The 19053-nt window shown below is 41.4% G+C and overlaps 1 protein-coding gene across 6 annotated transcripts; it reads right to left on the reverse strand.

Moving 5' to 3' along the window:
• Nucleotides 1-5: 5 nt before the first annotated feature.
• SLC16A9 (solute carrier family 16 member 9) lies at nt 6-19044 on the reverse strand. 6 transcript variants are annotated; one of them, XM_031589972.2, is made up of 8 exons: nt 18924-19044; nt 14493-14552; nt 13916-14033; nt 12995-13223; nt 4686-4829; nt 3692-3787; nt 1114-2022; nt 6-810 (listed from the first exon to the last, which is right to left on the reverse strand). In XM_031589972.2, exons 4-8 carry the CDS (start codon nt 13188-13190, stop codon nt 632-634), a joined length of 1524 nt encoding a protein of 507 aa, XP_031445832.2. In that variant the 5' UTR covers nt 13191-13223; nt 13916-14033; nt 14493-14552; nt 18924-19044; the 3' UTR covers nt 6-631. The 6 variants fall into 6 exon arrangements, with proteins under 6 accessions (XP_031445832.2, XP_031445833.2, XP_090000950.1 ...); XM_031589973.2 differs by lacking the exon at nt 18924-19044 and adding an exon at nt 18339-18766; XM_090144824.1 differs by lacking the exon at nt 18924-19044 and adding an exon at nt 18302-18766.
• Between the last annotated feature and the right edge of the window lie 9 nt (nt 19045-19053).

A 19053-nucleotide genomic window follows, 5' to 3' on the forward strand; every position in this document is an offset into this window, starting at 1 on the left:
CTCAGTCGCAGTGGTAGTAAGAATCTTTACTTTCATCATAAAGTTCATTAATGCAACAGAAGGATGGTTTTGTTCTTCCTCCCTCATTGGCACTTCATTGTAAATTGGAGAAACTTTAAAAAGTCAGAAAGTTAATCTAAACATGATGTTACAAGCACCTTGCCATAGCATTATATTCTCATAAGGCAAATTTTTGTTTCATAAAGTCTGATTGTGCAACTTGGAGACCTATAAAAGGTGACAGAAATGTCATTCTTCTCCAATAAGAAATAGGCCTTCATTTTTGCTTCAATGTCTTCAACCCTTCACACTCCCTATCCCTTAAAAAACAACAACAAAAACAGTACAGCCAATAATACAGCACAATATATCCATTACAGGCTGAGAGGAAATTGCAGTAGACAAAGGCAGAAAACACAGTGCACAGTAGACAAAATAAGACTGTTCTTAAAAAAAGGGGGGGAGGGATAAAAAAGGGGGAAAAAAAAAAAAAAAGCTGACCATAAACCAGCAATAGAATTTTTCTAGTGGATAAGGATTTTTGGACTTCATAAATAAGTGAAAAATTACTAAAATCCTTTGCTATATCATATATAAAAAAAGGCATAAAGTAGTGTTTTCCAGTTGTCAGCTAAGCACTAGAAGCAACTTTGTAGGAGTAAGTATTTGGAGACAGCTTTGAGCTCTGATTGGTACAAGCATTCCAGCAGGGTAACGCTGCCAACAGCAGAAGAAATCCTCCCAGTAAAACACAAAAGCCACTGAAATAGAATGCAGTGTCATACTCCTGCGTCCAGTCATAAAACCAACCTGAGGGTGAAAATAAAAGAGAAAAGCATCAGTGAGGAGTTAAACAGAACGCAGCACTGTAAATCAAAGGAAAATCACGGGGATAAAACAAAAGGTTAAATTTAATGCACACTATGACCACTTACACATGACACGTGCTCTTAAGCAAAGCTAAAAACAGAACAAAATCTGGAGAAACAGGCTTTAAGCTTTAAGATTTTTATATCATCTTTCTATTGTTATTAGAATGAAGCAGGACTACCCACATACACATGGGATTCTGATAATCTCGTGTTAATTTTAAAATATCTAACTTGACCTTACCTACAATCGGTGGTCCGAGGCTGTTTCCAAGTCCAGCAAAGAACATCAGTATCCCATAAGCATGAGTCAGTTTCTCAATTCCCACAGTCTTTGTTGTTACATATGGAAAAATTGACCAGTTCCCAGTCAGAAAACCCAGAATCCCAGAAAGCACTGCTAACGTAAAGTAACTTCTGGCAAATGGAATTGCAAGCAAGGCCGCTCCCATCATTAGTAAGGTAAGTACATATAGATATAATGTGTTAACCCACTTAAAATCTGCCAGTATTCCTAAAATAAGTTTGCCAATAGCAGTCATAATGCCTATAATGGAAACGAGGGGCATATGATAGTCTTCCTCATTGATGTTTGCACTTCTCGCTATGTCTTCCATGAGCAGAGAAGGAGGAAATCCACCAATATCAAAGAGCAAGATGGCAAAAAAGAGAGCTGAAAATACTCTGTTCTTAAAAAGAACTACAGTTTCCTCCCAGTAGTTCAAATAGAGCTGCCATTTTCTTTTGGCTAGTTGCTTGCAGAAGTTCGTCTGTTCCACAACTTTCTTTTTATAAGTGTCTTTCTCATTTACATTTATTGAGCTCAATACATTCTTAGTTAAAATGTTATCTTGTTTGTAGTCAGGCACATTGTTTGTGCATTTCTCATCAATGTAGCCCTTTTCAAGGATGCTTATATTTTCTTCAACAGTCTTTTCTTTTTCATGGTAAACAAAATATTGATCTGGGACTTTGTCTATACGTGTTTTTTCTGGTGAAGGGGAATCAGATGACTCCAATGGTCTCATTAGGCTGCCACACGCTAATATATTTAGAGATAGTGCACCAACTATTAGCAGGCAACCATCCAGTCCGTACAGCTCAATAAGCTCTCTTTGCAGTGCTGCATATATAAAGAGTCCAACACTTGAGCCTATAAAACAAGAATAACGTAGCTGAGAACTTTGTTCACCAACAAGAACTTAACATGCCTGTGACAGCATATTTTGTAGTTGTTAAAGTGCAGAAGTCATTTGTGCTCCTCTTTTCTCAATCTAATAAACTGGTTACCTTCCCTGTTTAAGTTTTGATTATGCACAAAATGTTTTTCAAAACATTGGAGAATTTATGATGATTAACACCAGCAGACACTTTTAGAAACAAGTAGAATCCACATAGTATCTGATGAAAAACATAAATATCCTTCTGCCATGCACATGCATACACATATCCCTTTAGGTACCACGTTCAGTAACACTTTGAATCAGTTCTGTTAGAATTACACGCAAGATCATTTTCTCCTTTCTCCTCACTGCTGCCACCTGCCTCCTCTAAGGCAGAAAGAGACCAGTGGTTCACCAAGAGCCTTTTTACAAACGGCAGGTGACCGTCTGGTGTTTAAAGAGAGTAGCTCAGAGCCTACAGGTAAATTTACTCCAGAGGCACTTCTGAAGCCCTACAGGTCCAAACATGCATTTGAGAAATCTGACTACTCAGAAGAAAATATTGAAGGGTAAGCAATTACAATGAGCACAAGCATTTTATGCAATCCTACCTATGTAAAGTATACACTCTTGGCTAAACTGAGCACAGATTCACTGTATAATCAGTGGATATCCACTCACAAATACAAAGCACTGATTTTTCAAGTCAATTTAAAGACAAACTTTAGGATGATTTTCTGAAGAATCTCTATGTTTTATAAAAGTAATCCATACACTTGAACGTATGAACTAACTAACACTCAATATGATCAAGTCCCACAGCTAACTGCCTGCAAACCCAATAAAAGCCACTAAAAATATTTCCGGGGCACAGTGCAGTAGTGGTTCCCCTTCATTACACCAGTATAGGTCAGCTGTACATAACTTGCAGTACTAACGGTACTGACCAGGCCCCTCTTAACTAACCACTGCTTGAGAAAAAGGGTCAAAGGAAAGACACAGTACAACACAGAAAGGCAGGTGTGGAACAGTATGCCTCTTCAACTATTTCTACTTGGTTCATTAAGTTAATTTCTCTTGGTAAAAAGTACAACACCACACAACCTAAAGACTGAGAAAGGCTGCTCAGCAGCCTTCAAAGGTTCATTCTTCTAAGATCCCTTTCACATGCATGGATAAAAGCTGGGATGAGCTTTTGGAATCTTTCAGACATTCATCTTCCTTTTATACTGAAAAGGAAAACAAAAACAAAACTAAACCCAAACTTTAACTCTAGTTTTTAGGAAATAGTTGGTGTGAAATTATGTTAATCCAGCATTTAGATTTATATCTCCAGTCTCTTTTATCCATAATCTTGTGTAAGTACAAAGAGAGAGAAGAGAGCTGTGTAGAAAGTTTCCCCTGGTATTACTCATGGCACACAGCCTGAACTACTCCTAATCTATTTTCATTTTGGTGAATTGCCTTTTCTCATCTATATGGATAATCCACGCCATACAACTGCAGATGTAGTTACTAATTTATCTGAAGCTGGTTGTTACATGCTCATTGCTACTGAGGCTTTCACTTCAGGAATTAACTAAGAAAAATATAATGCTCCGTTTTTCTACTGACAGAATAACGTTAGCACTGAAAGAGAATGGCAATTAAAAATCATACCTGTTGAAATCAGACCAAGTGCAAGGCCTCTGCGTTTGTCAAAATACTGGCAAGTGATGGTCACCGTTGCAGTATACAAAAGGCCACATCCAAGTCCTGCAAAGAAAGAGAAATAAGGCATACGGTGTATTCAGGGAAATGAACGCCTGTTTATTCCCTCTATGATGCAGTGGTGTACCCCAGACACAGAGATACTTTTAAAGCTGGCTCAGCACCCATCACACTGACAGTGACACACTAGACTGCCAGCACTGTCCAAACCTTCTCTCCCTACGGGCGGTCCCAGTTCACAAATCTGCAAGAAGCTGGCTCAGTTTGAGCAGTTCGCCAGCTCATATTTTATGCTATGTGAAAGCAGTTAAATGGCTGGCCTGGGCCAACAGTACAGCTTTGTCTGCATGGCACTGTACCATAGCCAGGACACCCTGCTGGGTCCTGACGGCCAGTAAGGCGTCTGGATTCTTGACACAGTTAATTGGAAATTTGATAACCACCCACAGCAGCCCTCTGCAGCAAAAAGACAGCCCCCCTCCCACCAGGAGAACAGCACTTTCATGCCTTTAGCAGAGCACCTTAGGTTCAATCCAGTTATGTGGAGAACAACACTGCTCCTTAATGATCTCTAATTTACTAAGTTAGAATGAGTACATGACAAAATTCCTGAAGGGATTTTATTCTTTTAAGATTAGTGCTTCCTGCCCACAGAAGACCTGCTTGAATCTACCCCTCCCTCAGAATAAATGAGTCTTTCCATCTCTAGTGATCATATTAACACAGAACAAACTGCTTTTAAATCCTGAAGAACATATGCATTGCCTTTGTCTTTTACAACGTGGTAACAGGCTGCCTGTGTGACCCACCCTGAAGTAAGTTACCCCATGGTAACTCAAGTCCCAGACTATAGCTGCCTCTGTGAATCAGCTTCTTCTTTCAGATTACTAAACCAAGACTTAACAAGCTCTAAGTCTCTATATGAAAGGGAGCTGTTTCTTACCAACAACAATCCCATATGAAAGATAGAGAAAGTATATGTTAGGTGCAAAACTGCTCATCATGAGGCCACCAGCCACCATAAAGCCACTGAAGATTGCTACTGGTCTTGCTCCAAAGGATGATACGCAAATGCTGCACACAGGACCTAGGTAAAAAGCAGGAAAAACAGTCTGGTAAGATAGCAGCAACAGGAAGAAATACAAAAAACCTCGGTCAACAGAAATGTTCCTTGTGATAATAAATATATAATTACACTAAAAAACAATTGAGTACACACAGGATTCTTTAAGACTACATTATCAAAACATAAAAGATCAAGCTTGCAAGAATTCTGCTCAAGGAATGCAAAATTGTAAGAGCAGGGAGGAAGGGAGAGAGCAAAACATAATTTAAAAATAGGATAATGCATACATTCTAGACTATAACACTGTGACTGCAAACCTATGGATTTGTATGAAGGTTCTGAAAAAGCCTTCATCTGTACATACCAAAAAATTTAGACCCTCAGCCAGGCTGTAGCCAAGCAGACTTTTTTTTAATAGAAGAAAAAAAACAAAACAGTGTTTCAGGAAAGAGTATCAGTAGTCATCTTGATGTAAGATGAAAGGTAAAAAATTGAAATGGAAAACATCTGATCATAATCACAGTAACAATGCCACCTGCTGCTTAGACAGAGGAAACATCTGCTAATGTAGCACATAAAGGCCAATGGTACTCTTCCCTGATTTTCGAGGGAATATCTGCCAGTCAGTATTTTACTAAACAACTGTTCATTACCGATCTTGAATATTACTGTAAAATTATGGAAAATAGAAGTCGTTTATTGAGAATGTCCAGAGCAATGTTCACAAAGTTTGCAAGAGGTTTCTCCTTCTCTCTGTCCCCCAATATTTCCTGGTTGGTTGGTTTTTCAAAACAAGAAGAAAAGACAGGCAACAGCCACACTCTGCCTCTACTGAATCAGTTCTTCCCTCACAGAAGTTGTAGAACAAGCACTTAATTTTCTGTTGTGTGGCCTTTCAGCATGCAAGCTCGGCGTCCTGCATAAATAAGTAACCAGCATGGGACTTAGTTCACAAAAAACAAATGCTCTTCTGAAACCCCCCAGTTCCAAACATTCATAGACATACCTCAGACCCACAATACTAAATTTGTCAGCCATGAAATCAGAAGTGTGATATACATTCGAATGACATTATTTAAAGAACGAAACAAAACAAAAAACCCTCACCATCTTTGCATCATGTTCACATCGATAGAAAAGCACCTCACAGTCAATAGAATCTGTGAAAGCAGTAATTTCAGAGTCTGCTCTTTTTCGGGTCGGTTCTCCGACTCACACAGAACTACGATTCCCGGCAGATGAGAGCTGAGCCCAGACATGATATAAGGTGAACAACAACACTTGGAGCTGATGACGGTGCTTGCCTAGGTTTACAGACAGGAGCTAGCAGCTGGGAATGCAGACAAGGTGTTTGTGTGGTTACCAGCCATGGGACAAGGAGTTCTGGCAGGCAGGAGCACTGATTCGTTAGCAGGTGAAACAGCCCTCAGATGGAAAGCAGGTCAGAACTTCTGTCCTGTGTGAGAGCTGTCTGTTTAGGGAACTTAAAGAGAACACAGTTTGAACTGAGGCTTAACTACGCAAAAAGTCAGAGTTAAAGAAGAAAGGAGAAAATCTTCTGGGGAAGTTATGTTTATGTGCATTCTGGAAACAATGAGAAAGGAAGATATAAGCACTCGCTGCTTCTCAAGAACCAGCACGCTGTGGGAATGAAAGCCAGCCAGAATAACTTGGGCAGAGCAACTTGCCAAGAACAAAAGCTGAGAGTGTTAGATTGATGCTGATTCCTAGAATTACTTACAAGAACTGGCAAATTAAGATTGGCATGTTTCTTAAAACTGCAGGGTTTATAATAAATAAAGGATTGTTTTTTTTTTAATCTGATGCAGATTCAAACTTCTACACTGAAAGAACGTTAGGCAGTGATAACATAATTCAATTAAGCAGAGGAATTTGCACACTTTCTATCCATTATTTCTTACCCACTGCCCTGCTGAAATGAACAGTATTTCCCTTACATGTACTCTCTATATTGTGACATATTCTTCTTTCAGAAGCTCTCTGCCCAGCCTGCAGTGCTGATATGGATTGCACTGGTTGCTAGCAAAGGATTCAAAGTAAAATGGGATCTTCTGGAACCCAGCCAGAGGAAGGGGGGGTGGGGGACCGAACCGAGGAACACATCTGTGTACTGTGGCAAGGGCACTCTTCTCTGGAACATCATCAGAAACAGCTCTGACAGGGTCCAAGGAGATGTTCTACCATCTTCTCCCCATTACAAAAAATAATCCCAAAAGAGAATAGAATGTACAAAGAGATCTTTCTGCTCTGACATGGAAAACAACCTGCACAAAACTAAATAACTCATTCCAGTAAGTTCAGAATTAATATGTCGTCTCACACAGCAAGAGATTTGGCATCTCAGCAATGGCTCTGTTTATAAGAAGGAGCACCAGAGTAACTATTAAAGCAGTTATAGATCTCCAGGATGAGAAGAAAAACAGATCCATCTTCCCTTCCACAACACGCCTTACTTTCTCACTCCCATTATTATACTGCTAGAAAATAAGTCACAAAAGAAAACCCCCACAGGAGCAAGCATCTTTGTTTCATTTTCCTGCTTCTCCACAGTTCTTAACTCTGTTTCCCAAAGAGCTTTCACTTTTTTCAATAAGCAAAGTATGTTTGGTTATTACCATGGTATTTGCACAGGAGTTTACTGTACACAAACATGTCATTCTCTACAAGTAATTCAAGCACAATGGGTTCAAAGCAGTTAAATCTGGTCAAACATTCAACTTTCCCAGAGTGGGACTGAGACTTGCTCTGTGAACTCCTGCCCTGTGGATTTTGTTCAAAGTGGACGCTTGTGTTCTCAAGAATGTAAGAGTCAACGTACAATCACTCAGCAAAAAGCTTTACAGGCAGCGTTAAGGTTTTTATTTAGTCAAATGTTTCAGAAAGATCCTTCTACTGATAATCCATTTCCCATCATAACATCAACAACAGAAAATAGAATCCCAGTGGCAATCCTCAATAGGAAGCACAGATAATGTTTTGTAGGCCAAGATTTTCTTCACTTTGCTAAGCAACCCCAGGGGTTAGAACTAGTATTGGAATAGTATTTGAAGACATGGCTCACAATATACCTCTTTAACAAATTAAACCTCAGAGTGTTTTTTTCTTCCAAGTAAAGTCTATCAGGAAGAAACCAGCCCACTTTACCAGAGGGGAAGCTAACTTAGGAAGAAAACTGAGTTCTCTGAAAGACTTCAAAGGCAGCACTGGGACTGCCAGTGGTGTTCTGCACACAACCTGTCAATGATCAGCTGCCTGGTAATTGTTCTATATGCAGATGAGTGGTCCAGAAAAAAATTGGAAGAGACAGCAGAAAGGACGCGCTTTCTCTTGATGGAAAATGATCAAAGGGAAAGAACTCCAGAAAAGAATCAAGCATACACTGATGTTTTCATTAGGATTTTCTAAATAAATAAAAGATTTTATACTCAGTGAGATCTGGATGTGAAAGCGATTCCTTCATGAAATGTGAAAACAAGACATATGATGCAAATGCAATATCTTCACAACTGCTGTGATCTTCCGACCTCTGTAGACACACTCCTTCCAAACAGATGCTTCCGTCTGCAATTTCACTACAGAGCTGTTTTCTTTTATGGCATCAAGAGCTAACACTCTCCTCCTCAATGTTCTCACACAGAGCAAAAAAAATACTGCAAACAAATATGCTCTTCCTCCACCCTCTCATATCTACAGTCCTCCCTCTCTCACTTCACAGCTACTAAACAAACAATGCTGGACAACAGTTCTTCTTCTTATCTCCTGCATTAATCTGACCCATCCTACCTGTTGGTATCTGTACCAGCTTGTTGAAACAGCAGAATAAAAGCAATGCTCATAAACTGTAAGTAAAATCCACTGGAGATAACACAAGAGCGTTTTTTGGATATTACAAGCATTGCTAAAACCTGCTGAAAACAAACACAACATCCTCTAAGAGTTTGTATAAGAACGTAGATAAGAAAAAGCAATCCCTCTCCAACTCATCAAAGAAGATCACTCCCTTTTGATAAAATTACTAAATGGACTGGGCTTCTCTTTGGAGGAATCTGGGGACCCTCTCTACTCCTTCCATGTTCTGTACAGCTTCCACAGCCCTGGGTGGGCGCTACCCACATGCAAGGTTTTTGTCCAAAAGTCTGTAGATGGTCTTTTGCAGAGTTGTACAAATATTGCTTGACAATACAAAAGCTCACCGTTTTTTCAGACATTTAACACAAAGTACCTCAGGCCAGCAGAAACACTCCATTAATTTATCAAGACACGCTTTTCCAAAAAGTCTTCCCTTTGTTCTTAATCCGTCAATAAAGGGAAGAGGGAATGGGAGACATACTGCTGGCTTACCGTAAACAGTTGTGGTGCCAACTACGGGTGCCAAGGTCTTTGCCTGTTTTGCTTTTAACAAGTATAACATGGATCTAATTTAATTTCAGGCTCCAAATGGATGTCAAATTAAGAACACTTGGTGCAGGAGAAAAAAATCTTCAGGAACATTATACATATTTTCCTCTGGCTTGCTTTACGAAGCAAAACATAAGCGCTTTTAATTTCTTCCTACACAACAAGTTCTACATCATCCCTGGAGCCATCTCCCACATCTATGATAACCAGTCAGTGTTATGATACCTTATGTTGTAGACATTGTCTCACCACTGCCCTGTACAATGACACTGGTGTATTCTCTCTCTTTTTTTTTGTACGCATGCTTCTTTCAATACATGGTCACAGGAAGTTCTAACTTGAGTCATCCCGCAAGGAAGCAGTCAGGTTCCCTGTCCCACTTCCTTCTCCAGCTGATGAGCTCTTCAACTCAGGGCTGGACACTGGCCTTAGCCACACAGCCTGTGCTCCAAGAGGACAGAAACTGAACACCAGGGTACCAGGGAATTCGTCTCAATAAACAAGGTGCTGTACTAGGTTTCTATGCCTTGATCTAAGTTTAGCTCTCACACAAGCAGAGTAAACACTGTAGAAAGGATATCAGCAAAGCAAATTTAACAGTACTCACCAGCATCTACTACTTTAAAAAAATGTTTAAAACTCCAATTACAGACAGGACAGAAACTTTTCTCACTACCAGTTGTCTTTCACATAAGAACATATTCCTGTTTTCAGTTAAATTATGGTATCAATCTAGCAAACCCACTAGACATACCTCCCACTGTCACAGAAATTATCTAATGTATTTTTCAATGCTGTTAATGAGAAAAACAAAACAAAACAAACAACAACAACAAAACAGAAGACTGGTATCAATGGCAAAAAGAAACTGAAATGAAGAACACAGGCTTAAAAGAAAAAATAATTACATTGTAGTCTCCAAACACAAACCACACTTATTCTGGACACTTCAAATATACCATTTTTAAAGATCAACTCATTAATCAGCTGAAAGTTAAAACTAAACAGCCTCTATGATAAGATTACATACTCTCAAAGAAGCAATTAACTACTGAGAAAAGTTAGAAGAGATGGAGAATGCACTAAAGAAACACTTTCTGATAATTCAGAAAAATATCTATTAGCCTGATCATCTATTTAACATAGGCTACAACACACAATGGTCCTGTGCATCTGGCCTGTAATACTAGACCCTGCAGCAACAGAATTAATAACAGAAATAAGTTCATTTGTTCTATATTCATGAAAAGGTTCTAACACTGCAGTGTGTTATACCACTGTTCTTGCACTAACAACACATGCTCTTTGCACTACTGACTGGGTCTTTCCTACTATGAACTCTGCAGGAAAAACAGTTTTTGTAAGAGACTGCATGTTCCACAAACAAGAAAGAGAATACTCCTTGTACCAATCTAGAAGGCTAATCTACTGAAGCCCTTGGAATTTTAACATGATAAGAGATCGAGACATTCCTACAAACAAAAAAAGGATTAAATAACCATATCTTTTTATGGGCTTTTTGTAGCTATTCCTGCTCTTAAGTGGGCTGATCTTTAATAAAAACACTTTCAGAGAATTACAGTCTTTAAGGTCACTTTTTACGCAACATGAAAGCATTCTGATGAGCTTTACAGTCACTGACACCAATGCATCCTTCTTACACTGCAAGGAAAGAAGAACAGATCTCCCACAGAGAGCAACAGAAGATATGATGGGTGCACAGACTCCTGAGCATCATCAATTTCATTATTTTAGTCCTCACTAAACCTCCTTCATAAAGCCCTTATTAGCAATAAAGAGCTTTTATCATCAGAGCCAGAAGTTACTCCCTCAAGAAATAAGATTTCATATAAAAGAACAACAGGATTTTTCCTTTATTTCCTGCTGTGAACACCAAACCAACTGGACAACATCATCATTACTGTGTTTGTGTTAGTCCCACAGAGAAACTTTTACATATTTCAATTTAAAGGGTATTGGGGGAATTTTCCAGTAGAATACCAGCACATCACAGAATTGTAAACCCTCAAAAGCATTTTAGTTTTTCAGTAGAGGTTAGGATATTCACAGTGCCCCCCAGTAAGTTTATGTCAAGTAGAGTTACCACTGAGGTCAGATCCCAGCTTGACAAGACAGCAGGATCTTCCACTTAACATAGAGCAGGGAACATAATTTTTGTTTTCAGTCAACTCTGATAACTTCAATGCAATTAAAATATTTCTCTGTACTTTTCCTTGAACTAAAGTTACAAATTACTATTCAGCTTTCAAATCCCAAACTGAAAGAACAAAATCATACTGACAGACTGTCAAAATTTCAAGCAATTTAATCATTCCATACCAAAACAAATTAAAACAGCACCTTTTTCCTGTATCATTCAGTCACAGAAGTTTCTATTTGCCTAAAACCATATTACTGACAATTGATCACAGAGGCAAGGCAGAGGGAACTAAGAAAGCTGGAAATTAGCACGGTGTTGCCATATGAAGAAAGGGCATAAGGCTCTCATTAGAGGAGTGAGCCAAAGATTTCCAGTCTCCAGAGAGGTTTTTCCTCACTCCTTCTCTTGCAATCCCTTTCTGCCTAGTTTTCCTTCAGTAACTATCTTATTTGGCCTTATTTTCTCCCACAAGTTTGTTTAGGCTTTAATCCTTTCATAAAAAGAGTTAATGCCCTCAAAACAGAAAAATAAAATTCTATAATAAAAGAATAGACTCCTACACCCTGAGACTGAATATAGTTGTGTGGTGATCCATCTGTCTTCGCCTATTTCTGTTCTGCCTAGTGATATAAATCCCTAACACAAATGCAAGAACAGTATTTGGCCATTTAGAGTTGTATAAAGCAGAGGCTTTTATTCATTTCTGTATCATGATTTGAATGTCAGTTCTCTTTTCAGGAGAGATTTCCTCAGAATCCTGAACTAGATTTCAGCCATTAAATTACTTGAATGCTTTTGCCCATAGCAATATTTCTGCTGATGGGCCATTTTTGTCCAGATTCAGCAAAAAGGTAATAGCTCCCTTGGCAAATCTCTGAAAAGCAGAAGTTAGTCATGTTACCAGTAGCGTACCGACGGCTCAGTAGTAAAACAACAGCAAAATGGACCTATGGACTTTCACAGTGGTGCTTAATTCTCACAAAACCCTGCTGTTTCTCTTCAAGACAATGTCTTCCCCCCCCCCCCCAAAAAAAAAAATGCTTCCAGTGAAATTATTTTATTTAATGCCATTTTTTCCATGGCTTTAAAACCTTCAAGAGCAGCTTTTTTCACCTCAAACAAAAAGCAAGAGCCCAAATCTACTTTAATTGGTGAATTTATTTCTAGAGACAAAAAACAAGTAACTAGTTTATTAATTGACCTTTTTTGTTTCTGAAGCACTCGAGACATTTCAGAGTAGCCGTTTGACCTGATTTTAAAGACACTAATGCAAACGTTAGCCAAAGCCACATTAAAAAAAAAAAAAAGTTATATCAATAAAATTATCATTCAGTTCTCAAGTATAGTTTAGTATTTGTAGATTACTCAGATACAGTCATTTTGAACTTTATAAAGTTAATACTTCTTTTGCTATTTTTCAATTGCTTTTTTATTTAAAGTGGAACTATAAAAACAATGTTCTTACCTATCTTGATCTGAAACAAAAATACACTATCCCTCATGCTCTTTCATCATTTATAGCTGTGTTTAATAAGCACACGCAGATAAAAGCATCTGTTAGAAAGGAAATGTTTCCATTTAAGATAGATAATGCATCTACACTTACTGGCAAGCAATCCGATTCCATTTGCTAGTGATCCAACCCAAGCAGTCTTGCCTTTTCCTTCTCCAAAAGCATCCAACCATTCTAAATACAAGACTCCCACCGCCAGCGGTGATCCGTAACACAAGAACTGAGTAAAGAAGGAAACGATAACAATCACCCAGCCCCAGCCACCATCGGGTGGTTTCTGAAACACCATCTTGTCAGATGAGCATAGATGGACACGTAGGCCCTGTGCAAACAAAAAACAAGCAAAAAAAAAAAAAAAAAAAAAAAAAAAGAGTCAGAACAGAGCATTAGGAATTGGGCTTGCTAATATAACTGAGCTGTAGAAGTGAGATACTGCCAAACAAACTTCAAGAAATATAATAAAAAGCAGCATACAGGCAATGAAGATGAGTTGCTGTTTGGTATTTATGACCCTTCATCGTCATATACTGCTCCTGTGGTACAGTGAGAGTCATATATTAGTATGTCACACATCCGTCAGCACTGCATTGCAGAAATGGATCGCATTTTGTTTGCTGAATGTTACGGAAGCTTTGTGGAGACCCCAGGCACCAATACATGGTGCAGTGCAGCAAGAGAAACACTTGGCCATTAGCAGTTATGCCCTTGGTTATCCTAAGCAAGTACACAGGCCCAAAGGCGAAGGATGACTACAAGTATAAAGTAACTCCAATAAATAATTTAGGTATGAAAAAAATTCACAAGCATACAAATATTAGTTCAAGGCATGGCAAGATCCACCATCTGTGCATCTCAGCTTTAAATAACTAACTGTCCTCACCTTCTTAGACTAGTTTCTGAATGTAGAGAATGGTGTCTCTAACTTGTAGCAAAGGATTTATAAGTTTCCAGGCTAAATTGCTTTGGAGTTTGGACGACTCCAGTGATACGTGAGTTCCCATGCATGCAACTAACCTGCCCTCCCTCTCTTTAGGGAGCAATCTGCTGAACTGATGATCACAAAACCCATGTTCTGTTCCTGGCTCTCTCACTAACCAGATGTGTGATTCTCAACCATTTTATTTTCTTTACCCTGTAAGACAGAGACAGATAAGATCTTACTCTGTTTCCTTCAGGACATTTTCACACCACAGCTTAAGCATTAAGAGTGCTGCAGTAATGGTTCTGCTCTGGGAGACCCCGGGGGCAAAACAACCAAATAAGCAGGTCTTATTGTCCATTTGTGAAGAGGTGCCAGTTCTTGAGCATTTTTCAGTGAAAAGGGAAAAAAAAAAAAAAAAAAGATTGCTTTATGAAAGTAATGATCTAAATGAGAAGACAGTAACAGAAGTCCCATTCCTTCAGACTCTTCCCCAGACTCTTCGTGATCAATTTTTAAGGATTCATGTGGAAAACTCACAAAAAAAAAAAAAAAAAAAAAAGCAGTATAAAATTGCAAAGAATAACTACTATACAGTGAGACATGAAAGGAGCTGGCTCCATCTATTCATAGATACAATACTGAAATGTTACTTTAGGAGTAGATACTTACAGATGACAACAGGCAAGTCCTGCAGCCCCCTACAAACGTAGCTTCATGTGGCAACTCCACCTGCAGAAAAAGAGCAGCAAAGCAACTTTTCAGCCCAAGTATCACTGCAACAGTGGAAACAGTATCTTTACAGAGGAACTTCAGAAGAATTCAAGTTACGGAGTTACCTCAGTGGAGAAATACTGATCCCCCCCCAATTAATCAACAGCTGACAGCAGCCTTGAGCACCAAGTAACAATAACATGACCTACTAACATAAAATAAGCCTTGACATTCGAGGTCTTTGGGAAAAGATTTATGCTTTTGACATAATAACTGTCCTTCATGATACAGTATTTCCAGTTACAATCATCACAAAGTTTTTTTTCAGCTACAAATCTAAATTCTGATTTACTCCTTCAAATGCCTGGCAACTGTCCCTTGATCACATTGGATGCCAGGGTGATAGCTGAAATCACAGGATACCATAAGGTATCAGCACACTAAAAAGCTGCTTATAGATATCTTTCAACAATAACCCTTACAATCACACAACAGAGGATCTCCTCTATGTCTAAACAAAATGCACTACATGTATACAGACATACGAAGACTGGGCACATGCACCTCTTCTTGCACTAAAGAAGTGTTTGCTTTGACCCTGAATGGGGTAAAAATGGTGGGAATTAGTTACAGCATCAAGAAAAGACAGTTCCACTGGGAAAAAAGATCACATTGTAGATTTTGAAAACTCACCAAAATATAGATATATACAGTGAATAATCCCAACTCTTATTTGTTTAAAGTCTCTAGAAAACAATACGTGCTAGCTATTATGCTCACACTAAAACTAAGCAAAGACACAGCTCTTACCTAACTCAGTTCTGCTGTTCTTTGATATGATGGGGAGGAAGGGAGGGCAGGTGGTGAAAAGTTTTCACAGCCTTCAGTCTTAGTCTTTTCTAAAGTCTTTTCTAAGAAAGGTTAACAGAAAATTTGGACCAGCTCCTCATCTGCCTGTAGTCTGCATGGCTTTATCAACTTTAACAGAGTTCTGCCAAGTTAGGGCAGCAAAAGAGCTGACCTTTGACTTCCCAGAAGCCTCCTATTTTGCATAGCAGTTTTCTTCCACATATTTTAGCTAAAATGACAGGTTTATAGACAGCAAAAATTTATCTTTTCTAAGCACTTCAGGCCATTTGCAGTCCGCAACTGTCAAGCACAAAGTGAAAATCACCATCACTTCCCCACAGAAATCATCCTTGTACTGAGAGAAGTATTTACCAAATCCCACAGATTGTTTTTACCAGCTATCATGACCTGGCTTTTCTTTCCCTCTCTTGCAGGTCCCTTTAGGGACATTGCTGTGTGCTTATTATCTACAATAAGGGACATTTTCTTACTGCCCTGAAGGCATGAAGTTCTCCCATGGAGAGGGTGTTAGCCAAGAATCCTGTACAAAGAGCCTGTCCCCTGGAGCTTACTGCTAGGGTACATGGTTAAAGGTACTCCAGTAAACCAAGCTATTATCATGATTGTGGACATCAAGGTACCTTTTATTGGTACGTTATTTAATACTTCCCTGCAAATGGCAAATTGGAATACAAAATTATTTAGCAGAGCCCTGCTGAAAAGGCCTTGGGGTACTGGAGGATGGCAAGCTGGACATGAGCCAGCAAGGTACCCTTGCATCTCAGAAAGCAAACCGTATCTTGAGCTGTATCCAAAGCAGCATGGCCTGCAGGGTGAGGGAGGTGGTCTTGCCCCTCTTTTCCATGTTGGTGAGACCTCAGTTAGAGCACCGCATCCAGATGTGGGGTCCTCAGTACAGGAGAGACACAGAGCTGTTGGAGCACATCCAGAGGGGGGCCACAAACATGATCCAAGGGATGGAACAACTCCACTACGAGGACAGGCTGAGAGAGATGGAGCTGTGCAGCCTGGAGAAGAGAAGGCTCCAGGGAGACCTGATAGAGACCTTCCAGTATCTAAATGGGGGGTATATTAAAGAAGGGGACAGACATTTTAGCAGGGTTTGTCGTGACAGGACAGAGGAAACAGTTTCAAACTAAAAGAGTGGAGATTTAGATTGGATATAAGGAAGAAGTTTTTTTTTACAGTAAGGGTGGTGAGGTGCTGGAACAAGCTGCCCAGAGAGGTGGTGGATACCTCAACCCTGGAGACATTCAACCTGAGCAACCTGATCTAGCTGCAAATGTCCCTGTTCACTGCAGAGGAGTTGGATTAGATGACCTTTAAAGGTCACTTTCAACTCAAACGATACTACGATAAAAATCCAGTAGGATGGCCAAGAGCTGACAGTAGGAGTTAAAGAGTTGTTACTCCCAGTATTGCCTAGATGGGCATCCAATCTGTGCATCTGCCTGGGAGGGATGCAAAGTGCCTCCCACTGTTTTCTGTCTCTGAGCAAGAGGAAGACACAGACTGTACTAAGTCATCAAAAATAAAGAAGCAGATGCTCACACAGAAGAGAGGTTAATGGACAATGAACACCTGTTAACACCAGAATTTAGGTGGGAACCATTCTGCAAGTCTTACTGTTCAGAAGAAATGAGGATGTTGTTTTGGACTGCAGGAAACCTAGTCACTTCAAAATGACAGAAATGGAGAAATAAAGCAAAAAGAGTTAAACAGTAACTGGAAGCATGGTTAGAAAAAGCTTTTCAATGAGTTGTACTCATAAAGAACAAGAATCAAACAAAGAGGGCTGTTTGATGAAGGCCTTTAACAATAGCAAGAAAAGAAAAATAAACCCTAGAGAACAAACTGAATGACAGTTAAAACGTAAGATAGTGGTGTCACGCTGTAACTGCTTTACTCTGTATAGCTGGTTACCTCACAACACCAAACCCTTTAAAACCCTTTAAAATTCAGCTTAAAGATGACAGATGAGCACCGACACACAAAAACACAAGTTGACTTAAACAGTATGACTGCAATTGAGCCTCTAGCCCTCAGCACAGAAACTTGTATCAATCTGTGGCAAAGGGAATCTTGAGAAAAACAGAAGCAAAAGGATTGTTTTCAGTTTGTTATATGTGCAACTGGGAGCTTGTTAAGCACGCTGCTTTCTGTGAGCAGCATATGGCTGCAAGGAAGGCTGAGGTCAGCAGAATCTGTGTGATTAACAGCTCTTCCAGTCTGGCAACGCACTGGTACGAACAGAGACAGAAGCAGGCAGAATGATAACATCCCTCATTTTAAAGTGGATTCGATTTCAGGTAGATCTGTGGGGCTTTATTTTCAAGTCACAGATGCTATGGCAAGTACAGCCATTGCATTAAACGCACTGAAAAAGTCTTGTTTGTACTTTGACAATGTCAGACTTGAACTGATGTTTGAACTACGGTAGCTCCCCACACTTTAATACTTGCCCTTAAGTACTCCCACCCTGAGCACGTAAGTGTCCTCTCAGGTCTCAGCATTCAGGTTTACATATCTATCATACTCCACTTTCCCTTTGGCAGCTCACACAGGAGGCTTCTCAGCATAAACGCTTCCTTCCATTTCTGCCCGAGCAGCACCACGGGGCTTAAAACAAAACACCGGAACAAAACTTCCTGACAATGTAATAACATTTTTCCCATCGCGCTCACTAAGTTCACACAAAGAAGCGTCCGTCAGGGCAGCACACGGCCCAGCCAGCTTCGTGCAGGTCCGTCAGCTCAGCACAACCAGTCCTACCTGTTCTCGGCCCCACCGCCCCAGAGGATGCGGAACCCCCCCCCCCCCCCCCCCCCCCGCAGTACGACCAGCTGTCAGAGAGCAGACAGAGGTAAAGCCAGCCGCAAGCCACCAGCCAGCCTCACCGGGAAGATGAGCGCGCGTCTCCGTACGCATCGCTACCTGCGAGGGCTGCCGTGCGGCGCTCCCTCACCGGCCCGCGTCTCTCGGCCGCCTCTGCGGGACGGACGCGCTTTTATGGCCCCGGCTCGCCTGGCCCCTTCCCACGCCCCCGGGCCAGCCCGCTCGCCGGGCCAAGGGCCAAGTTACGCGCGGTGCCTCCCGCCCGGGCCCGCACAGCGGGCGAGGAACGGCAAGAGGGCATCATCTTCGGCGCCTTCCTCTCAGCGGCGCACAACGTCACGCGAGCAGGCAGGCGGGCGCACGCCCTCCCGAGACGCCGAGGGCGCTCCGCGAGGGGCACCTGGGCGACGGGCACCTGCCGGCTGCGCGCAGCGGAAGTCAGCGGGCGTCTGCGAGCCGTCCGGCACCTGCGAGGGCCGGCGGGACGGCGCGGGCGCGGAGCCGTTTGGTGCCGAGCGCCGCGGGGAGCCCCGCGTTGCCCCGTGCCAGCGGGGCGCGACGCCGGACACGGACACCCCGCGCGAGCCCCCCGCCCGGCTCCCCGCCGCGGCCCCGCCTCACCCCGAACCGATGGCGCCTCCGCGCGGGGCCCCCCGGCCCGGGCCCCCGGCGCCGTCCTGTTACCTGCGCGGCGGGGGCAGGGGGCAGGAGCCGCCCCCGGGAGCGCCGGGGCAGCCCCGCATCCCCAGCGCGGCGGGGCGGGGCGCGGCCGCGGCCGGTGCCAGCCCGAACCGGTTGTAACTTGGCGGGGGGA

This window comes from Phasianus colchicus, chromosome 8, assembly GCF_987193195.1.
Source record: "Phasianus colchicus chromosome 8, bPhaCol1.hap1.1, whole genome shotgun sequence".
NCBI lineage: Eukaryota > Metazoa > Chordata > Aves > Galliformes > Phasianidae > Phasianus > Phasianus colchicus.